This window comes from Wyeomyia smithii, chromosome 1, assembly GCF_029784165.1.
Source record: "Wyeomyia smithii strain HCP4-BCI-WySm-NY-G18 chromosome 1, ASM2978416v1, whole genome shotgun sequence".
Classification (NCBI taxonomy): Eukaryota; Metazoa; Arthropoda; class Insecta; order Diptera; family Culicidae; genus Wyeomyia; species Wyeomyia smithii.
In genome coordinates, this window is record NC_073694.1 from 104076396 (window position 1) to 104101433 (window position 25038).

The 25038-nt window shown below is 40.5% G+C and overlaps 1 protein-coding gene across 7 annotated transcripts in view; it reads right to left on the reverse strand.

The window, feature by feature from the left end:
• The window catches only part of LOC129718434 (integrator complex subunit 7-like), a 1119499-nt gene that overhangs the window by 812521 nt on the left and 281940 nt on the right, over positions 1 to 25038 (reverse strand). For all 7 annotated transcript variants that reach the window (XR_008726891.1, XR_008726890.1, XR_008726892.1 and 4 more), the window contains one exon: positions 4740 to 4877. Coding sequence is in view for 4 of the 7 variants with exons in the window: in XM_055669224.1 (XP_055525199.1) it covers positions 4740 to 4877 (138 nt within the window). In the remaining 3 variants the exon portion in view is untranslated. The remainder of the gene's footprint in view (positions 1 to 4739; positions 4878 to 25038) is intronic.

A 25038-nucleotide genomic window follows, 5' to 3' on the forward strand; every position in this document is an offset into this window, starting at 1 on the left:
AAAACAAACCCTTTTCATTAGATATTGTAAAATTTGGTTGTAGCAGGCCTGACACTAAAAAAACGTGATTTTTTTTATAAAAAAGTAGCTTAAAAGTTTAGTTGCCGCAGATTGCTACGGTTGTGACAACATTCAAAATTCAGGTAAAAACGTAAGCTTTCAAATGCATACTGTCCGCTGTAGCGCAAAACTGCGCAAATTGTCACTTTAGTGAAAAAAGCGATGGCAGATTTTTTTAGTTTTTATTTTCGAAATTGAAATTTCATCTAGGATTGATTTAATCATAACCATGATACCCCATTATTGAAAATTTATGATATAGTACTCAATCCGTGAGGATAAAAAATAAATTTAGGCAAAAATCACAAAATTTGTAAATGAAAGTTTATGAAATAAGTAATAAACAAGAAAACAGTAAACAAATCTTTATGAAATTTTAATTACCACCTAATTCAATGTCTAGTAAGTTGTCAATTCATGGTGTTATACATGTATTTAAATGTCCTCTTTCAACCATAGAAACCGGATTAGGAAGATAACATATATATGAAACAATTAATCATCGAAAATCACTAGAAGAAATGAAAATTGCAGCGAAAGACATTTTTCCTGCTGATAAGTATAATAAACTTCAAATTTTCTGGAAACAATTCAGCACAAGATTTAGCGGAAGATGATGATGATGATGATGATTTTTTCAATTTGTAATTAGTTTGTATTACTTATGTTGTTTTAGTTTATTTAAAAAAAATATATATATATTTAGGCAAAATTAGTTTAGTTCGAGGGGTCGTCCATGAATTACTTATTTTTTTCTTCAATGGGGAGGACGCCCGGTGGCACTACTTGTGGCCAAATCATATATTTCTATAAAAAAGGAAAAAAGTGCAAAAAAATATTAAAAGTTGGATTTCGTGTTCTATGGACGGCCCCAAACAAAAAATGGATGCCAAATTCGTGTTCAGCGCCCCAAAATTATGCAAATACTAAGTTTTTGTCGCATTTATCAACTTTTTTTGCTTGGCCAGCCTTTGTATGGAGTCGCCCTACTATGCGTTGATGAGATCAAAATTACTTGGCATAGCCCATACCCAAGTAATTCTTATGAAACAAAAATCACGAGAAGAAAACAGTTAGAGAACTGGAGTTTCCCTTGTGAACTAATTAATTCATTCTAACCGAAGTTAACAACTTCACAACTTCACAATAATTGCATATATGAAAATCATAAGTCATGTCTATGGAATCCGTATGTCATTGCTAGGAAATTCATACTTCAGCGGATGTAATACATAAATGATTTATGAAATCAACGATGTGCACGTTTATAATTCGAAACTTATGAAATTATTAAGCGTATTTGCGTCAGTGTAGAATTCTTCTTTTTCTTCCTTTTTATATTACTGTTATTCTTAGTTCTAAAATTTCTAACTCTAGGTTCCGATTTCTTGATAATAATCTTCCTATCATCAATTTTCTTCAATCACTCACTCCCCCTAAATGACCTCATCGATAATAGTTTCGCCCATAACTCCCTACTCATACTTTTAGTATGCTAATTCGAGCACTGTATCGTGGGTTGCCTGACCACAGGCGACCTACTTTCCACTACTATTTTTTCAGACGGATGTTCGTCATGAAACGCTCTCAAACTCGTTTCAATCGTTTTTGAGAGGCATCCAATGAATGGCCAACTACCAATCAATATGGGTTCTTGAAACCTGGATTATACCCAGTGGCCAGAATCCGACCTAAAACCCAATTTTCAATCCAGATGACCACTTCTGGTTGTCTGATAATCATAAAATCATAAAATCCATCGTAAAATTGCCGAACTGCCTAATCTGGGTATTTCTATGGCAAAGATGGCGACAGTTTCCGATCAACAACCTAAAGTGACAAATATCATCCAATACGATTTGGGGAAGCGGTATGATACCCTGAGGCCAGAAATCATCTTTAGACGCGATTTTAAATTTCTAGACAGTAGCTTCCGGATTCTACCAGTCTAAAAGAGACAAACATTACGCAATGTGAGTCTTTCAGTACCCGGGATGATGCTCAGAGACCAGGAATCAACTTTATACTTCATTTTGAAATCCGAATTTGCGACTCCTGTTTTATTTAAATAAGTCGTGTAATCTTTGAAAGAAGAGATTTTCAATATTTTTGCAATTTAACACATAATGGATAAAATAAAAGTCCGATTACACTGGTGTTGCCCCGAAGGTCAAGCTAAGAAAAAATGAAAAATTATAGCTTTTCCTGTGAATTCTTTTCTTTCTAGGGCAACTATTATGAGCTTTAGAGCAGCATTTTTTCGATTTTGTCAACCTGTGTTATTATCAAATTAAATGAATACCAATAAAGCAACTAAACCTTTAATTTAAAACTAAGATTGTTGAAATCAGTGATGCCATCTTTGGCAGAACGAGTGAATTTTATAGTTTTCTGAACACGTTTCTTTTCATAACTTTCGAACTACATGTTCAATCATCATGAAATTCGTTATTTAGGGGTTTTAAAGACAGCCCGTTCATTTGATACCTATTTTGTTCAAATCGGTTGTGTAGTTTCTGAGATAATGGAGTTTCATAACTTTTACATTTTGATACATAACAAAGTTACAGTCCCATTATAATAAAATTCAATAGGGTTTCATCAGGCAACTAGACCTTTCTATTGCAACTTATTTTGTGAAAATCGGTTAATCCATCTCTGAGAAAAGTGGGTGAGTTCAAACAGTCTTTGAAACATGTTTCTTGTCATAGCCTGATTTCACATTATTATACATAACGGACAAAGTTAAAGTCCAATAACAATAAAATTCAATAGGGTCCTATGGGGCAACAAGACCTTCCATATGACACTAATTTTGTGAAAATCGGTCCAGCCATCGCTGAGAAAAGTAAGTGAGTTTAAACAGTGTTTGAAACACGTTTCTTTGCATAACTTTTGAACTACATGTCCAATCATTATAAAATTATTTCACAAATGGTTTAAAAAACAAGCCCGTTCTTTTGATACCAATTTTGTTCAAATCGGTTTTGTAGTTTCTAAGATAATGAAGTTTTGTGATTTTCACATTTTGACCAACAGATATGAAATAACTTGTCCTAATGGCTTCTAATAAAACAGTCTTCGGAACAATGACAAAAATTTCGATCGTAAGACTCTATAAGATAAATGAAAATCAAAAACTAGTACATACATAGTACATACATCGCAAACAACCAACGCCACTAGCGGCCAGCAGCGTCAACAACAAATAAACAAAACGTAGAGCTACGTGAACAATAAAACACAAATATACGTACGAACACTAGTAATTATGACCTTAAAATTACATTTTCGTGAACCACAATTTAAGAGCTTTCGATGGATGTATTAATCATCGTTGTCCGATACATTTGAAGCAAAATCATGTTTCAAGAAGGCTTGACTCAGTTTTTCGAAAATTTCTCGGAAACCACTTAACCACAAATTGGATTTCGAACTCACAAATTAACCACTAAATATTGGTGATAAAAAATTTAGAAAAAAATATTATGCCAATGTCGGTACCGAAAATAACAGTGGCACGCGTACAGTCTGGACACAGTGCATAAAGTCTTCTGTGCCCCAAGGGGTAGTCAGCGCCCGGCGTCGCGGGGATTTGCTCAGGCTGCTGGTGGTCTATTGTCTATCAGCACCGATATCGAAAGCAGTATTGTTTGTTCGAGCGAGAAAAAAATACGGACTTTTTTTCGAATGCTTTCTTTCGCAACGCTAGCAGAGAAGCGAATGGAGAGCAGACATTTCTTGCATGATGGATCTTCATAACGCAGAGCATCTTTTGGCAAAAGATTAGTTCTTAATGACTTCACAAACCCACCGGACGATAAAAGGTAAAACCTGACGATAATGGAGCCGATACTTTTTATGGCATATAGAGTAGGGAACATATTCTAAGCAGCTTTGGGAACCGCCTGTGTATTGAGACGGAATACTCGAAATGTGTTGGGCGAAATTCAAACAGTAGTATATCAATCTGTTCTCTATTTTTTTCTCTGTCAGAACATGTTTTCAGATTGTAAAACTAAGTTTGCAAACTTTAACAATAATCAATTGAAGTTACCAATCGAGGGACATTATTCCAATCACCCCGAACCTATATTAAGCAGTTTTCATATGTTTTGCAGGCGTTTTATTTCAGCACCCGAAGTGGCTCCTGAATGGCTGCAACATAGGTCGATTTGTTCCAATTGGTAATTATTCACAGATTGCTTTGTGATTAACGGTATTTCAGGGGATGATAAAATCCCTCAGTCGATAGCATAAATTGCAATTCATAACGGTATTTCTTATATTCGTAAGACAGCTAGACAAACAATGTTTTTGTTTCCATCATTGAAATTGTCGATATTGATCCAAATTCAGGAGTTTGAGGCCTGTTTTCTTTGACTGATTAAAATAGGCGCTACTGCTTAAGCCGTCCCTACCCTATTTTGAAAAAAAGAAAGAAGTGGGATGGTTCATTACGTGCTGTAATAGGACGATGCATCGGTCCACATGGCGAATATCGTCCAGGTATGGTGTCGGGAGAATTAGAGTGATTTTCTCGGTAAAATTTTATGACCTTCCAGGTTCCCGGACCTTGATTCCTTGATTCTTTTTGAATAGTATAACATAAGACTGACTTGATTCTTTTTGTCTAGTATAACATAAGACTGAGTAATAAAAATATTACATATACTCACTTTGACTGCGCAGCGAATTGCACGCTAGCATAGATGGCAGCTTCGATTTCAACGATATCATGACTATCTAAAGCATTCCGAATAGAATGATGAACTTGTTGTTTCTCCGGAATTACGCATGCGACCGAGCCTAGTGTCCTGAAGCAAACAAAAATATATATTTATTGATTTATTTATTTATTTCATCAAATGTATACATATATGTAAATATGTACTGGTTACATTAATAAACATAAAACAAATTAGCCCAGTGCCGCCTTCAACGGTCTTCAGTTAAACCTCTGAAAAGCTTCAATCAATAATGTTTATGAAGGTTCATAGTGATTTTTGCGAAGTCCGTCAGAAGATTAACTTGGGCACTGAAGGGTTATTTTGTGTCCTCAGCCTCAAGGACTTGATATACTGTTTCGGTTTATACCGGGACATCATAAAGTCAATGGCTTCGCAGTGTGGATTATAAGAATTCATCATACACAGTGCGTCTTGAACTGTCAGACGTGTTTTCGGTTGGTTGTGAACTGGTCTTTGACTGCCTATAGCTTCAAAGTTTGTGTTTTGTCAGTGCGTCTTTTAAAGACTACCTGAAAGTTATCTATTTATTTCATCAAACATATGTACTGGTTACATTAATAAACATAAAACAAATAAGCCCAGTGCCGCCTTTAACGGTCTTCAGTTAAACCTCTGAAAAGCTTCAATCAATAATATTTATAAAGTTTCATAGTGATTTTTGCGAAGTCCGTCTGAAGATTAACTTGGGCACTAAAGGGTTATTTTATGTCCTCAGCCTCAAGGACTTGAAATACTGTTTCAGTTTATACCGGGACATCATAAAAACAATGGCTTCGCAGTGTGGATTATAAGAATTCATCATACACAGTGCGTCTTGAAGTGTCAGACGTGTTTTCGGTTGTGTGAACTGGTCTTTGATTGCCTATAGCTTCAAAGTTTGTGTTTTGTCAGTGCGTCTTCTAAAGACTACCTGAAAGATATCTCACATCAGTCTTTATCAAGACTACCAACTCTGGAATTTAACATTTGTTTTTAACTTTTTTCTGCTCCAAGCATAACTGTCCCATATTCTGTGCAAACCTTATGGACGCTGGGACAGTTATGCTGGGAGCGGCAGTTTCGTATCATCTGAAATGACAGGGCGAAAACAGAAACCAAGCATCACTACGAGGAGAAAGAGAGAGCACGATTCGAGTGTCTGCAGCGAAAACGTATTTGATATTTTGTCTGAGCAAAAAGCCGGCGATATGGAAGTTATTACTAATGAAACTTCTCAAAATGTAAATTATTTTAAAAAGAAGAAAGTTCCACCTATTGTGGTAACTATATCTTCTGAATTTAAATTTCCAAAAGGGAACTTTCAACGTTTGCTTATGACGTTAAAGTTACCTATCAAAATGGCCGTAGAGGCGATTGCCGCTTATTAGCCGACTCTATAAAAGGTCGTGATCGTCTTGTTCAGTATATAACTGCCAAGATGTACAATTTTTTTACCTACGATACCAAGAACGCCAAGCCGTTCAAGGTTGTCTTAAAAGGTCTCACCAACGATCAACCCGTTGCACAGTGGAGAATTGCTGGCCATCAGCCAAAAAAAATTTTTTTCGTTAGCTGTTTCATAATATTTTTCCTTTATTGATATAGCATTCAAGTGTCCAAATCCAAAATTTGGGCGCAATATCATGAAATCTGAATTTTTTATGACTTTACAAAACTTGGCGAACTGACGTTTTTGACTTTTTTTTTTGATAAAAAGTACATTACTTTGAAACGCTATGTAGCTTCAATGATAGCTTGGATTTTTTTGACGTCAAAGGAAAAGTTGTTGTAAATATTGTGCAAAACAAACCCTTTTCATTAGATATTGTAAAATTTGGTTGTAGCAGGCCTGACACTAAAAAAACGTGATTTTTTTTATAAAAAAGTAGCTTAAAAGTTTAGTTGCCGCAGATTGCTACGGTTGTGACAACATTCAAAATTCAGGTAAAAACGTAAGCTTTCAAATGCATACTGTCCGCTGTAGCGCAAAACTGCGCAAATTGTCACTTTAGTGAAAAAAGCGATGGCAGATTTTTTTAGTTTTTATTTTCGAAATTGAAATTTCATCTAGGATTGATTTAATCATAACCATGATACCCCATTATTGAAAATTTATGATATAGTACTCAATCCGTGAGGATAAAAAATAAATTTAGGCAAAAATCACAAAATTTGTAAATGAAAGTTTATGAAATAAGTAATAAACAAGAAAACAGTAAACAAATCTTTATGAAATTTTAATTACCACCTAATTCAATGTCTAGTAAGTTGTCAATTCATGGTGTTATACATGTATTTAAATGTCCTCTTTCAACCATAGAAACCGGATTAGGAAGATAACATATATATGAAACAATTAATCATCGAAAATCACTAGAAGAAATGAAAATTGCAGCGAAAGACATTTTTCCTGCTGATAAGTATAATAAACTTCAAATTTTCTGGAAACAATTCAGCACAAGATTTAGCGGAAGATGATGATGATGATGATGATTTTTTCAATTTGTAATTAGTTTGTATTACTTATGTTGTTTTAGTTTATTTAAAAAAAATATATATATATTTAGGCAAAATTAGTTTAGTTCGAGGGGTCGTCCATGAATTACTCATTTTTTTCTTCAATGGGGAGGACGCCCGGTGGCACTACTTGTGGCCAAATCATATATTTCTATAAAAAAGGAAAAAAGTGCAAAAAAATATTAAAAGTTGGATTTCGTGTTCTATGGACGGCCCCAAACAAAAAATGGATGCCAAATTCGTGTTCAGCGCCCCAAAATTATGCAAATACTAAGTTTTTGTCGCATTTATCAACTTTTTTTGCTTGGCCAGCCTTTGTATGGAGTCGCCCTACTATGCGTTGATGAGATCAAAATTACTTGGCATAGCCCATACCCAAGTAATTCTTATGAAACAAAAATCACGAGAAGAAAACAGTTAGAGAACTGGAGTTTCCCTTGTGAACTAATTAATTCATTCTAACCGAAGTTAACAACTTGAAATTTTTGAAAAACCTAAATTAATCCACCTAGCGGTAAGACCCAGCCTTTCTCATTCGAACTTATTTTTTTATTTGTTAAAATAGATTTGCACCAATACTTGAAAAATACACCGTAATAATTTCATTAGGACAACTATACCGCACATTTAAAATATAACATTCACACACATATGAACATATATTAACACAGAACATGAAAATAACATTAAATTCTTTCAAATATATGATGCGATATTGTTTTTAATTTGAATGATCTAATCAGTGTAAATAAAATTCTTTAACGCAGTTGATATTGCTGATCGTTTCTGAGGGGTTCCAATGAATGGACAAATACCAATCAATATTAGTTCTTGAAACCTGGATTATACCCAGTGGCCGAAATCCGACCTCAAACCCCATTTTTAATTCAGATGACCACTTCTGGTTGCCTGATAATCATAAAATCATAAAATTGCCGAACTACCTAATCTGGGTATTCGATGGCAAAGATGGCGACAGTTTCCGCTCAACAGCCTAAAGTGACAAATATCATCCAATACGATTTGGGGTAGCGGTATGATACCAGGAGGCCAGAAATCATCTTCAGACGCCATTTTAAATTACTAGACAGTAGCTTCCGGTTTCTGGAAACCAGTCTAAAAGGGACAAACATTACCCAATGCAAGTTTTTCAGTACCCGAGATGATGCTCAGAAGCCAGGAATCAACTCCATACTTCATTTTGAAATCCAAATTCGCGTCTTCCGGTTTCTGGAGAACATCCTCCAATTACAATCCAATATAGGTCCACTGGCTTCGGTATCTTCAACAATAATTTTACCGCCTCCTACAAGCTCGATAATCCTGCTTCTGTTTACGTCGCAGAATTGGCTGCAATTAAGTACACCCTAGGGATTATCGAAAAAATGCCCACGGACCATTATTTCATCTTTACGGACAGTCTCAGTTCCATTGAGGCTCTCCGATCGATGAAAGATGTTAAGCACTCTCCGTATTTCCTGGGGAAAATACGGGAACATCTGAGTGCTTTATCCGAAAAATCGTATCAGATTACCTTAGCGTGGGTCCCTTCTCACTGCACTCACTGCAATGAGAAAGCGGACTCTTTGGAATTTATGAAAGACCAATTGCCTTTAATGAATTTTTCTCATTTGTACGTCAGAATACGATCATCAGTTGGCAAAATGTTTGGACCAGAGGGGAACTGGGAAGGTGGTTACATTCCATAATCCCCAAGGTGTCGACGAACCCGTGGTTCAAGGGGTTGGATGTAGGTCGGGATTTCATTTGCGTGATGTCCCGGCTTATGTCCAATCACTATAGATTTGACGCGCATCTCCGTCGTGTTGGGCTCGGGGAAAGTGGTATCTGTGCCTGTGGTGAAGGTTATCACGACATAGAGCACGTTGTTTGGTCATGCCCTGTACACCGTGACGCCAGGTCTAAATTAATAGCTTCTCTGCAGGCCGAAGGTAGGCAGTCGGCTGTTCCTGTTCGTGATGTCTTGGCGAGCCGTGACCTATCCTACATGTCCCTTATATACGTTTTCCTGAAATCGACATCGATGAGCACTCTTTGGAACACAGCCCGAAGAATGCGGAATCGCGTAACGGTCAACGAAAGCGAGGAGTCTTCTAGTCGGTGGATATTTGATTTTGCCAGGAAAGTATGTCCGGACTCTGTTCCTGCGCAAAACTTTGTTCGCGATACGTCTCCGGGTCACGACGCGATAGATTCACCTTTTACGATGGCAGAATTTTCAGTTGCCCTCCTGTCCTGTAACAATAACGCACCTGGGCCCTCCTGTCCTGTAACAATAACGCACCTAGAATCAAATTCAACTTGTTGAAGAATCTACCCGGCAATGCCAAGAGGCGCTTGTTGAACTTGTTCAATAAGTTCCTGGAGCAAAACATTGTACCGCAGGATTGGAGGCAAGTGAAGGTGATCGCCATCCAAAAACCAGGGAAACCAGCTTCTGATCACAACTCTTATAGGCCGATTGCAATGCTATCCTGTATCCGTAAATTGATGGAAAAAATGATACTCCGTCGTTTAGACCACTGGGTCAAATCAAATGGTCTACTATCAGATACTCAATTTGGCTTCCGCCGTGCCAAAGGGACGAATAATTGTCTTGCGTTGCTTTCAACAGATATTCAGCTGGCGTATGCTCGCAAAGAACAAATGGCGTCTGCGTTCTTGGACATTAAGGGGGCTTTTGATTCCGTTTCTATTGACATTCTTTCGGGTAAACTTCACCGACAAGGATTTTCTCCAATTTTGAACAATTTTTTGCACAATTTGCTGTCCGAAAAGCACATGCATTTTACGCACGGCGATTTGGCAACTTTTCGCATTAGCTACATGGGTCTTCCCCAGGGCTCATGTTTAAGCCCCCTTCTTTACAACTTTTATGTAAATGACATCGACGAATGTCTGGCAAATTCATGCACGATAAGACAACTTGCAGACGACAATGTAATCTCTGTTACAGGAGCCAAAGCTGCCGATTTGCAAGGACCATTGCAAGATACCTTGGACAATTTGTCTGCTTGGGCTTTACAGCTAGGTATCGAATTCTCTCCGGAGAAGACTGAGATAGTAGTTTTTTCTAGGAAGCATGAACCTGCTCAGCTTCAAACACAATTAATGGGTAAAACGATTTCTCAGGTTTTGGTACACAAATATCTTGGTGTCTGGTTCGACTCTAAAGGCACCTGGGGTTGTCACGTTAGGTATCTGATGAAAAAATGTCAACAAAGAGTGAATTTTCTTCGTACAATAACCGGACAATGGTGGGGAGCCCACCCAGGAGACCTTATAAGGCTTTACCAAACAACGATATTGTCTGTCATTGAGTACGGGTGTTTCTGCTTCCGCTCCGCAGCAAACACACATTTGATCAAACTGGAGCGAATACAATATCGTTGTTTGCGTATCGCCTTGGGTTGCATGCAGTCGACCCATACGATGAGTTTGGAGGTCTTAGCTGGAGTACTACCATTGAAAAACCGCTTCTGGAGCCTGTCTTCTCGCATTCTTATCAAATGTGAGGTCTTGAACCGTCCTGTGATTGAAAATTTTGAAAGGTTAATCGAACTTAATTCTCAAACCCGTTTTATGACTGTGTATTTCAATCACATGTCCCATAATATTAACCCTTCTTCGAATATTCCAAATCGTGTCGACTTATCAAATACTTCTGTTTCTACTGTGTTTTTCGATACATCCATGATAGAAGAAACTCGTGGAATCCCGGATCATTTACGCGTGCAGCAGATCCCCAAAATTTTTTCCAATAAATATCGAAACATCAACTGCGACAATATGTTCTACACTGACGGATCACTTCTGGATGGGTCCACTGGCTTCGGTATTTTCAATAACAATTTAACCGTCTCCCATAAACTCGATTATCCTGCTTCTGTTTACGTCGCAGAATTAGCTGCAATTCAGTACACCCTAGGGATTATCGAAAAAATGTCCACGGACCATTATTTCATCTTTACGGACAGTCTCAGTTCCATTGAGGCTCTCCGATCGATGAAAGATGTTAAGCACTCTCCGTATTTCCTGGGGAAAATACGGGAACATCTGAGTGCTTTATCCGAAAAATCGTATCAGATTACCTTAGCGTGGGTCCCTTCTCACTGCTCGATACCGGGCAATGAGAAAGCGGACTCTTTGGCTAAGGTGGGCGCAACAAACGGTGGAATTTATGAAAGACCAATTGCTTTTAATGGATTTTTCTCATTTGTACGTCAGAATACGATCATCAGTTGGCAAAATGCTTGGACCAGAGGGGAACTGGGAAGGTGGTTACATTCCATAATCCCCAAGGTGTCAACGAACCCGTGGTTCAAGGGGTTGGATGTACGTCGGGATTTCATTTGCGTGATGTCCCGGCTTATGTCCAATCACTATAGATTTGACGCGCATCTCCGTCGTGTTGGGCTCGGGGAAAGTGGTATCTGTGCCTGTGCCGTGATAACCTTCAATCACGACATAGAGCACGTTGTTTGGTCATGCCCTGTACACCCTGACGCCAGGTCTAAATTAATAGCTTCCCTGCAGGCCGAAGGTAGGCAGTCGGCTGTTCCTGTTCGTGATGTCTTGGCGAGCCGTGACCTATCCGTGAGCTATATACGTTTTCCTGAAATCCATCCACGCCCCAGTTTAGTCCTACCCCCTTCCGCCTGCATCCAGCCTAACGACAAGAACACGTTAAGACCCCGGATCCGGAAACAGCAATCAGTCCCGCACGATACTCTCAAGGCCCGAGGGAGACAACCCAATATGCCAGTCCGTAATATCTTGGCCCAGCAGCGGCACGTGTGCTTACCTATGGCAATGAAAACCATCATACCAGTGCTTTTAATGCAAAATATTATAGCTTTAAGTTACATTTAGTTTCAGCTCGTAGTCGGCAGCGAGGATAAAAAATTTGCTTTTAGTTATTAAGATACTTTAGAAAGTAAGCTACCAGATATAATTGGCGCCGTTGAACATTAAATTGTATTTGTGCCGTGTCAAATAAATTATAGATGAACAAAAAAAAACAAAGTCATCAGATTAATCATAGTAATCTGGTTATGGTAGGCATGCTGTTGTAGCGTCGTTGTCGAGGCATCGTTGTTGAGTTAACAGGTGAATGATTCACATACAATGTGAAATTCGTTTTCGCTGCCTACTACACATTTTACAGCGGTAGAAAAAAGTGTAGTTTTGATGTAGCACGGAAGCCAAAAACGAATAAATTTAGTGCAAAAGAGCTATAGCGTGGTAGCACTACTGCAAAAACAAACTCGAAATGCATGTGAATACTATACTCCCAACGTGGCTTCGATTCAGTTTGACGAAAAGATAAAACAATAATAACACTACAAATGCGATGATTTGATTTTCCATCGCTCGGATCTTATCAATCTGTTCAATTTTCTCTAAAATGCACACTGACTTAGATCATATTTGCTCATGCTGCAATGATTATGTTAGCCGGTAAAATGAACGTGTAGTTTTTGCTCCTCAAAAAACATTGATTTTTGTTTATATTTCATTAAATAAGCACCATAGCAATCCCTTCAAATCTCTGGATTCACAATTAGTTGTTAAATGTTGAATTGAAAACAATAATGTTGCAAAGTTTCAATTGCACAGTGCTGAAGCGACAGGTCTGCTTCAAAAAACAGATGAAGTGTTAATGTCACTAAAGCAAAAATTTCGAAGTTTCGTGTATCTCGTTATCCTGTATCCTATGTACCAACTTACCATTTCATTTCCGTATGTATGTACCTTCGCGCCTCGCAGTTAAACATGCGTGTTGCATTTTAAAACGACCAATCAATTGTAATGTTTTCGAAACAGTTGTTAGATACAGGGAATAGAAAAATCTATGTCGACATTTAAACCGGCTGTTTAACATTCCCCACAGATTTTTTTCAGCTGACAGATTCTAAGGCTGAACTCATCGAAAAAATGTTCTCGAAAATCGCACAAAATTATGAAAACCATCTCTGGTTAAGCGAACGTGCGATTTTGGCCGCCAAAAATAAAGATGTAGATAAGTTGAACATCATAATTCAAGGTAAAATTAACGGCCAACCACTTTCCTTAAAATCGGTGGATTCTGTCTCTAACCAAGACGACGTTGTGAGTTATCCTACCGAACTTTCGAATTCACTAGAATTACCCAGCCTATCTCCTTACAATTTGCGGTTGAAGATTGGATCGGTAATTATAATGTTGCGGAATATCAATCAATCTCGACTGTGCAATGGCACCAGGCTTGTGGTAAAAAAGCTAATGGCAAATGCCATAAAAGCGACCATTCTGACAGGAAACAGAGCTGTATGCCACCACGGGTCAATATTTGGCGATTACCGTAGGCCACGGAAGTGCTCACTGCAAGCAAGCAGTCCCGGACCATCAGCGAGAGCTAGTCTAGGTTGTGGTGAGACTCAGGCATTGGGCCGCCGAGCTATGACGCACAGTGGTCGGAAGCCGGAAAAAAACCTCGATTTTTCATGTCAATATTTTTTATGTTTTGCATTTTTCCGAAGATTCTCAAAGTGTAAATGACCTTTTCCCAAAGTTTCATGACAATCGGTTGAGATATCAATTTTTAATCGCACTTTGAATGTTGCTATATCAGGCAATTTCGATGATTTTCATGTTTGGAATCACAATTTTTAGTTCAACTTCAAACACCTGAAACTTCTTCAGTTTCGATCCGATTTTGATTCAACCAGTTTCATTATGAAAGGAAATTTGTGTACTTTTTGTATAATTTTCAAGACTTTCCAAAAATATAACCAATATGTCAATCCAGGTAAAACATATTGCAGGGAAGCTAAAAAATCATGTATCTCTAATTTCATTCCTACCGTACAATCTTGTGAAACAGTTCGGAACGATCGGATAACCAACATTCAATGGGAAATTTATTGTACTTTTCAGATATTTGGGTCCCGTTTTGCACATCGTTGCTCATAGGGAGATATTTTGAAAATAAAACTATAGAGACGTATGGTGGCCAGTTGTAAAATATTCAATTTCGTATGTTTAAACAACATGATTGACTGGGAAGTATACATGAAGTATTTTCCACAAGTTTCAAGTATTTTTATATAAACTTGTAAACCGCTTTCAGTACTGCAAGATGTATAAATAGAGAATAAGTTGAATTGATGAGAAAAAAAACATATCGTATTTTATATTTTCAATGACGTTGAAATTAACTACGATACTATCTCATAATTTTCCTTAAAAGACCTCTAACTTGTCGCAGAAAGATCTTGAGTTGGTCAAACGGTCTAAAAGCTAAGAAATTTTCAAAATAAGCTAAATTGAATTATGATGATTCGTGCACCACCCTCATTCAGAAATTTGTACCCTAAGAACCAAACAAAAAAATGCGATTCTAAAGTTTTTTGATGAAGAACAAGTGTGGGAACCACCCTAATATTCATCTGAGCACCTATATTTTTCCCGTCGCTTTCATTTCGCTCTTCTCATCGCTTTTAAGTTCCGACTACTCGACTTAATTAAGAGGTAAAATAAAACTACTTTTACTTAAAAAAAAAGTTAAATTTTACAGTAAATTGAACAATTAAGAGCAATGAGATGAATGTAGGTGTTGAGATGAATATAAGAGCAGTTTTCCTATCAAAATTTTAAGCAAGATTGAAGCAAAAACAAAAACCTAATCATGAGAAAGGTCTAACGGCACTTTAGGTGCATAAATTGATATTTTCGACATTTTCTGACATCAGAAATGAGCTCACCACTCCAAAATTGTAATAATATGTAATTTCCAATCATATAATAGACTTTTAGGTTTTTTCCGACTTTTGTATAGAGACCTGCCACTGTGTGACGGAGCGAAAAGTGCCGCTCCCACCACCCAAATGCACTAATTCGCCCATTGGGATTGATGCCAGTAAGTTCCCAATTACGGTAACTGGTCGCAACGCCATATGATAAGAGTCGGATTTCGTTTTCGTACCCCGATTCTGGGCTCCCTTGGTAAGGTCGTGTGACAACGGCTTGAAACGGCGAGACAACAACCGGTGCAGGGGTCTCCGTCCCGTTAAACCTGGCAGGCCTTCCAGTACGTTCCAAACTCATTGCCCGGTGGGAACAGGGCAGAAGTGGGATCAGATGTCCTTTCCTGACTTGCGCCGGTCGGGGGTGTCATGGTTGCTCATAAGGCGCTATGGCAGCCGCCCCTAGCCATGGCCTCACTGCCAGATAGGCGACCACTCCAGTATGGATAAGGATAGCGGCTGGAAGGGGGACCCATTTAACAAAAAAATGAATTCAAGTGAAAATAAATAAATGGGCGCAGATGGGTTGAAAAACCAGTATGCTCGAGGAGGCATCCAGAGGTCTCCGCCGAGAAAGGCGGCGAGGGATGCAGTAAAGGACGCCTGCGAAGGCAAAGGCAGTACGCCTACCGGATCGACGCAAGACATCACAGTGGCTGGTCCACTGTTGATAAAGGCGGTCGGAAGACAGCGAGACACGCTACCGAAGGTAGTAGCGCTGTCGGAGCAGCTCGATGCCTTAATCGAGTTCGCGAAAAGTCGCACCAACACGACGAAGTACCTGAAGCAGGCGCTCTACATGCTTCGGTCCTCCGTCGATGCTGCGAAGAAGGAGCACGCCGAGCTGAAGGCAAGAGCGGTGGCTGCAGAGGATAAAGCAACAGAGGTGACCGGGAGGGCGACGAAGTCGGTCCAAACGGACACCTGCACGTTTGCAGCGGTTTGTGCCTCCGAGTCAGCCGCAAAAAGAGCAGAGCAGTCTCCAGGGGAAGCCCCCGAGAACAGCAAGAAATGGTTGTTTGTATTAAACCCGCGAGATAGCACACCAACGGCCTAAAAGTCCGCCGAAAAACCTGCCGAAGTGGCGGCTACAAGAAACGCTTGGGTTACCGTGGTAGGAAGAAAGCGCCAAAAAGGCAGCGAGCGCAACGAGAAGGCGAAAAATCGTCCAAAGAGGAAAAGAAAAAGAAGTGCGGAGTGGAAGTGGCCACTGAGGTAAGTCGCCTCCGTAAGGATCCAGCGGGGACCCAGGTGGCCACTTTCCAGCTTGCAACGGCCGATGCAATGCTTCAGGTGTTTCGAGGGAGGACACAAGTCCTGGACCTGCAAGGGGCCCGATAGGAGCGATAGGAGATAGGAGTGTTCTACTGCAGTTGTTATGCTCCGCCGCGTTGGGCTATCGAAAGGTTCACCCAGATGGTAGACTTGTTATCTATGGAGCTGACGGGACTAACACTCTTAGTAGTGGCGGGCGACTTCAACGCTTGGGCTGTTGAGTGGGGAAGCCGCCGAACGAACCGGAGGGGTCAGATCTTGTTGGAAGCTTTGGCAAAGCTCAACCTAGATCTGGCCCACGTTGGAACCAAGTGTACATTCGGCAGAAATGGTGCAGAGCCCAGGACTGATCGTGAACTGGAGGGTAGACGATGGCTACACCTATAGTAACCACCAGTCGGTCTGCTATACGTAGTCCATAACGTGAGGCGGCAGGCGACGGGTAGAGCCAATACTCCGACCGTCCGCGGGTGGAAGACATCGCATTTCGATGCCGAGGTATTTGCAGAAGCAATGAGAAGAGAGCGCGAGGGGGGCAGTTGGCTCCGCCCGAGTGCTGGCCAATTAGTTGCCACATTATCGCGGGCGTGCGACGCCACCATGCCTAGGACCCGCCAACCTAGGAATGGTAAGTCACCGGTATACTGGTGTCCCGACGCGATAGCGGACCTCCGTAGCGCGTGCCTCCGTGCAAGACGGATGTTGCAACGTGCACGTACCGATGCACAGAGAGTAGAGCGCCGTGTAGCATTCGAATCTGCAAGATCGGCGCTTAAAAGTGCGATAAAGGTGAGCAAGAGGGCCTGCTTCGATAGGCTATGCGCGAGTGCCAATACGAATCCGTGGGGCAACGCCTGCAGAGTCGAATTGGCGAAGACCAAAGGCGTGTTGGCGCCTGCAGAGCGATCACCAGCGATGCTGGAGCGTATCATCGAGGGACTCTTTCCACGCCACGAGCCGAATTCTTGGCCTCCGGTTGCTGAGTCTCACGTCCGACGTTCCAGTATCTCAGACACAGACCAGGGATGGTCGGCCAACCTGCCGGGCATCCAATCCGTGAGAAACGGCAGCCGTGCCGAGGTTGTGGAGGAGGTAAGGGTTACGAATGAGGAACTCATCGTGGTCGCCAACTCCCTAAAGGTGAGCAAGGCACCGGGACCGGATGGAATCCCGAACTTGGCCATCAGGACGGCCATGAAAGTGGCCCCCGATCTATTTCGAGCAGTCATGCAGAAGTGCCTGGATGACTGCCTCTTTCCGGACAGGTGGAAGCGACAGAGATTGGTGCTGTTGCCGAAGGCTGGGAAACCGCCAGGGGACCCATCGGCATACAGACCTATCTGTCTGCTGGACACTACGGGCAAGGTGCTTGATAGGATTATCCTCAACAGACTGGTGAAGTACACAGAGGGTGTAAACGGTCTGGCAAGTAACCAGTTCGGCTTCCGGAAAGGTAGATCCACGCTGGGTGCTATTCTCTCTGTCACCAAGACGGCAGAGGTAGCACTTCAGCGTAAGAGTTGGGGCATTCGCTATTGCGCAATCGTCACGCTTGACGTGAAGAATGCATTCAATAGCGCCAGTTGGGACCCATAGCGCTCGCGCTTAGGAGCATCCACGTACCGGTGTCGTTGTACAAGATTTTGGAAAATTATTTCCAGAATCGGGTACTAGTTTACAACACGGAGGACGGTCAGAAGTGCGTCCCAATCACCGCAGGGGTACCGCAAAGCTCCATCCTGGGCCCGGTGTTGTGGAATGTCATGTATAACGTTACGTTGACGTATGACGTTGTTGAAACTAAAGTTCCCTGTAGGGGTTGTGATCGTCAGTTTCGCAGACATCACGCTAGAGGTCTACGGCGAGTCGATCGAAGAGGTCGGGTTGACGGCCGCGCACTGTATACGCAAGGTCGAAGACTGGATGCACTCTAGGAAACTGGAGTTAGCGCACCATAAAACGGAGGTTTCGGTTGTGAGCAACCGCAAATTAGAGCAACAGGCGGTGGTCAGAGTCGGTGACTGCACCATTACCTCAAGGCGATCCTTAAAGCTCTTAGGGGTTATGGTTGACGATAAGCTCACATTCAAGAGTCACGTCGACTATGCCTGTAAGAGGCCGTTGCAGGACTATCTCGAATGATGTCGAATAGCTCAGCGGTATATGGCAGCAAGCGGAAACTTCTTGCCAGCGTGACTTCGTCCATACTTAGGTATGGTGGGCCAGCGTGGTCCAAAGCGTTAGGTACCAACAGTCATCGTCGTAAACTGGAAAGTACCTACAGGCTCATGTGCCTGAGGGTTGTGAGCGCGTACCGTCATACGACGCAATCTGCGTCCTGTCCGGCATGATGCCTATCAGCATAGCCATTAAGGAGGACGTAGAATGCTTCTATCAACGTGACACAAGGGGTATACGAGGCACCAGAAGGTCATTCTCGATGATCAGATGGCAGCAGGAATGGTCCAATTCCGTGAAGGGTAGATGGACGCATCGACTTATTCCGGACGTATCCGGATGGGTCGGGAGGCACCATGGAGAAGTTAACTTCCACTTGACACAGATTCTGTCAGGTCATGGTTGCTTCAGGCAGTATCTACACAGATTCGGGCATGCGGGGTCCCCCATGGGTCCCGAGTGTGCGGATGCGGAAGAGACTGTTGAGCATGTCTTCTTCGTGTGCCCTCGTTTTGTGCATGCGCGGAGCGACATGATGGTAGTGAGCGGACCAGACACCACTCCGGACAACCTAGTTCGGAGGATGTGTAAAGACCCAAACATTTGGAGGGCGGGCCTCTCAAATAGTTTTAGAACTGCAAAACAGGCGACAGGTTGACCACCGACACGGCAGTGTTAGCTAACGGCCAGTCTCCAGGTTAGTTAGCTAAGTTAGCAAAGAGACCTAAAGAACCAAGAGGGTGCAGAGAGCACAAAAGCCTCTCCCCGAAGCAATACCTAGCGGTGGTCCCGCGGAGTATTATGGGCTGGAGACTGGAGGGGTTTTAGTGGGTCCGGTCACTGATTCAAACAAACCCCACACTACCTGAGGTTGGTCATTTATATATATAGCCTACTGTATGGTGGCCCATTCAGTGTTTTTTTTTTTAATTCTCTGTATGCCTGAAAGGCACTGGGTACTGAAATGCAACTGCGACATTCTTGCTGATTGTCTTTTGTGGCGGGCCCCGATTGCTGTGCACAGGTTACGGATTGTTCGTACTCATTGATGGAGTAGAACTGTTTTGTTGTAAACCTGTACCCCAATTAGGTACAACATAGTTGATGAAACTAATTACCTGTTTGAGATTAGAGCTCCACACTTGGTATGGAGTTAAAAGGTAGCTTCCTATGAAGTTGTACCTAGAGGAAGCAAGAGCTTCGCAAGAGCAAAGCAAATGCTTTGAATTCTCGGGTTCAGATTTGCAGAATCGGCAGGTGTCGTTCAATTCTACACCGATTTTCTTTAAATGATAAAAAGCGGGACAGTGTCCGGTAAGAACTCCCGTGATTATCCGTAGGTCACTACGATTTAGACTAAGTAGCTTTCTGGCGGTTCCAGGGTTCGGATAGATAAACTGTTTAGCTTGTCTACAACCCTGTGCCTGTTGCCATTGCGATACTATTTCTAGCCTTTCCCAAGTTAGTAGTTCGCTTTTGATAGCGGAAATGGACGTACCCAGAAACGGCTCGGGGCCAATAAACCGCTGAGCTGATCCCTGTCTTGCTAGGTAGTCAGCGTGTTCATTACCTACGCAGTGTCCGGGCACCCGAAACAAAAAAAAACTGAATTCTGTCGGGAAAGTTCCCGTAGAGTTTCAATGCATTCCCAAACAAGTTTTGAAGCGCATTTGACGGACTTAAGTGCTAGTAGTGCTTCTTGACTTTCCGAGAATATACCGATTTTCGCATGTCTGTAGTTGCGTTGCAGACATATTTTTGCGCAGATATAAATGGCATATACCTCTGCTTGAAAAACGGTGGACGAATTTCCCAGGAAAAACGTTTCCCTGATACCGGGTCCGTATATACCAGATCCCGTTAGGGATCCCATTTTCGAGCCGTCCGTATAAAAACTAACGATGCCAGGTGGAAGATTAGGCCCTCCATTGTTCCACATAGAGCGGTTTGTTTCAATCACTCTATATAGAATATCCATGTTCAGTGCTGAGAAAAATCACCGCCTAGAAATTCAAACAGACTGATATCAAGCCAACCTTAGCGTCAAATATCTTTTCTATGCACAAACATAAACTGTACGGTCGCTAGAAAGATCGAAATGTTGATTTTCGATGAACACGTTTGTTGGTATTCATTCCTCAGTCAAAGTTCACATTCGTTTATATGTTGTCAAAGTTGAAATTCATTATCATCATCACGGAAATGAGAACGAATATCAGTGTCAGTAACTTGTACTGAATATTTGTATTACGTTGAGCTCAGATGCAATATTCAATATTAAATTTCTGGGATTCAACAAGCAACCGACTGACCTAGACCAGTTCATACGTAATCACAGCAGCCATCATAGTATATAATTTATTAAATTTATTCAAGTTATAACGTCGTTAACACGTTTATTCTAATAAATGATATTTCTCATAAATAAGTACAATCATAATCACAAACTTATTATTTGAATTCATGATCATCTTTGAATAAACCATGCTCATACGCTTCAAAAGAATGACTAGTACGGATATGCCGGATGATATTCCCGACGTCCAAAACGACTTAGGAATGTTTGCATTCGCTCCCAACATCAATTTGACATCGCCCACGTGCAATCAGCGGTAAAGCAACTTCCTGTAGCGTACGCTTCCCTAAAAGAAGGTTTTTAATGTTGAAGCACTTTTTACAACGTTGAAAACATATGGACGATAATCATACCTGCACAAAGCTTTCTAGTTTTGATAATATCATTATCACGAGAAGAGCTTCCAGTTGGTATTGCTATCCATTTCTGATTATTTTCGAAATAAAAAAATTTAACTGCACTTCAAAAAATATCAGTACCTCAAATCGAAAATGATTTTTTTGCCTTTGAGTTTCATTTTCACGGTTGCTATTTTTTTATTGATAGATGAACCAATCCGAATATCTTCTGTTTCGTTCTTGTTGGGTATTATATTCATTTTCAGATGTCAAGTAACGATGAACACTTTTGTTTACATCGCATATCGGATAGTGAAACCGATTGTCATGGTAATAAAAGCATAGTTTCAATGTTGTGAAACTCATTCGATAATTTTAACCACTGTCCATGTTGGTCCTAACGTCCATCCAGTCGGAGACTGTGGTTAATAGCGGAGTTAGTTTGAACTCCCTAAGTATGCGAAGGTGGCCGACTTGGTCCCTTTCAAGAATAGTTTTCCTCCTTTGCAACCTTAGAGCGCCAAGCTCTGCTTCCTTTTTCACATGAAGATGTAGAGGTAGTAGGCAAAGCATAGCTTCCATGGCTGCAGTTGGAGTTGTTTGCATAGCGCTGGTAACCGAAAGACATGCAAGTCTTTGAACTTTTTTGAGTTCGGCTTGCGCAGTGATATAATTTTGTCGTGAATGTGAATCCCGCACACTGTACCGTTCATTATAGCTTAGCACAATCTCACCCCAAAAGGGCTCGAAAAGTGTACAGTTTGGAAAAACATTTTTTTTCTGAGCCATCACAGGTTCAATGCATGATGTAATTTCTTGATCGGGTTGGTTTGCATGAGACATTTTTGGTAATGTTATTTGCGCGTGTTTTCCAGCCTGTACTTTGGAACATTATTCAAGTAAAACAGTTCACTAATATTATCTATATTCTATTTCAAGTTGTGAATAAATATGTCATGTTTCATATAGTATTGAGTTTGAGGCTTCAGGTTCTGGAAATCTCAAGTAATTTAACATACAAACATTTCCCGTTTTGGCTCAATCACATCCCCGTGGCTTAATCTCACACCGGCAGATGGTACTGAAAACCTCACATTGCGCAATTTTGTCCCTTTTAGTAATCTAAAATGGCGTCTGAAGATGATTTCTGGCCTCCGGGTATCATACCGCTACCCCACTTTGTCACTTTAGGCTTTTGATAGGAAACTGGCGCCAGCTTTGCCATCGAATACCCAGATTAGGCAGTTCGGCAATTTTATGATGGATTTTATGATTATCAGGCAACCAGAAGTGGTCATCTGGATTAAAAATAGAGTTTAAGGACGGATTTTGGCCACTGGGTATAATCCAGGTTTCAAGAGCCAATATTAATTGGTATTTGCCCATTCATTGGATGCCCCTCAGAAACGATCAGTAATATCAACTGCGTTAAAGAATTTTATACTGATAAGATCATTCAAATTAATGTATATGGAACATTTAATTATAAATTATTTGAAATCTACTGACTAGAGTTGACATAAACAATCTAAATATTTATACGCAGTATATGAGTACAAATCGATCATATATTTGAAAGGACTTAATGTTATTTGCATGTATATGTGTTAATGTATGTTCATATGTGTGTGAATGTTATATTTTAAATGATCGGTATAGTTGTTCTATTGGCTACCAAAAATTTGTTGTTTAGAATGAATAACAAATCCAGCAGAAATTATCAAGGTGTATTATTAGGGTGTTGGTGTAAATCTATTTTAACAAATGATAAGTTCGAATGAGAAAGGTTGAGCCTCACCGCTAGGTGGACTTATTTAGGTTTTCTGTAGTAGAATTAAATGGAAACATAATCTATTCTCAATATTCATTTCCATTCTACTAAAAAAGCAAAGCCTCAGTGCTACATTCCGATTCGGAACTTGACCTTCTGTTTACTATACACAGACTTCGCAGCCAACCGTTAAGTGTGCAGGACAATTGAGAGGCTAGCACTACGATCCTACTCACACTAACAGTCTCTCCCGAGACAAGACTCGAACCTACGACGACTGGCTTGTTAGGCCAGCATCGTACCTCGAGAAAAATTTCCAAGCGGAATTAAAGGAACGCGACGATGAAATCAAGAAGCTAGCCGACCTTCTTGAAGCCAGCACAAAACGCCAAACCGAATATGCCACACTTACAGAAAAGTTTCAGAATACGGTTAATGCACTAGAAAAAAAACTAGGAAAATGTATGAAGGTACTAGCCGAAGAAAAAGCAGAAAGGAAACGAGTCGAAAAGGAATACGATCGGACAATAATTGAAATAGATGTCAGCGCTTCTGGAAGCCAAATTAAAGCCCCAAAGCACAAACGAAAAAAACAAAACACGAACAAGGAATCCAAACCGAATTCGCCATCCAGGAAAAAAAGCTGCAACCGCATACAACCAACCGAAACACTGGACATAACTCCGATTGAACTAATGAACGCCTCTAACGGAAAACACGAGTACATCGACCTACCTGACGCATCGGATTCGAAATGAATAAACAACATACATCAACAGAAATACTACAATGGAACTGTAACGGACTAAGCAGTCAATATGAGGAACTTCAACTACTCATCAATGACTTCAACCCAAATATCATAACCCTACAAAAACACAAACAAATCCGCACAGAAATATGACCCTCAAAGGCTACGAAACCATATACGCGCACCGGCCTTCCGGACAAGATGGTGTCGCATTTGCAATAAAAACAAAGATCAAATTCAAAAAACTACGAACAAACTCAACACTAGAAACGATAGCAATTGAAGTAAATATGACCATTTGTTGTATATATCTGTGTGTGTGTGTGTGTGTGTGTATGTGCAACTTTTTTTTCTCACTCACTTTTCTCAGAGATGGCTGGACCGATTTTCATAAAATTAATTGCAAATGAAAGGTCTAGTTGCGCTATAGGTTGCAATTGAATTTCATTGTAATCGGATTTCTAGTTTGAAGGTTATGTATCAAAATGTAAAAATCACGAAACATCAATATCTCAGAAACCACATAACTAATTTCAAAAAAATGGTTTCAAATGATCGGGCTGTCTCCAGAACCCCTAACTTTTGAATTTCGTTATGATTGCACATATAGTTCAAAAGTTATGTAAAGAAAAGTTATCCTGAGGTTGTTTAAACTCACTCATTTTTCTCAGAGATGGCTGAAACGATTTTCACAAAATTAGTGTCAAATGAAAGGTCTAGTTGCCCCACAGGTTGCTATTGAATTTCATTGTAATCGGATTGTAACTTTGTCCGTTGTTCATAAAAATGCATTTTCTGCATATATGCATGTATAGGTGTATATGTTTGTGTGTGGGTGTGTACGTGTGTATGTGCACCATTTTTTCGCACTCACTTTTCTTAGAAATGATCTGACCGATTCTTTCTACCTTGGTGTCAAATGAAGGGTCCGTTTGCCGCTTAGGTTGCTATTGAATTTCGTTGTAATCAAACTTTTAGTTTTTGCGCTGCGTCAGAATGTGAAAATCGCTCTTATATCTCAGAAGCTATGAACATAGTTGAATTCAAATTAATGGGCATTTAAACCCTTAAACAATGAATTACATAATGTTTAAACATGTGGTTTGAAAGTTATAGAAAGAAACGTAGCCCGCAGACTGTTTAAAACTATAGCTACAAGCAAAATATGTGGCCTCACCATCATTTAAATTTAATAAAGTACTATTTCAATGTTTGCGGCCTTGCTCGGGATTGAAGTTGAAATTAAAAGTATTT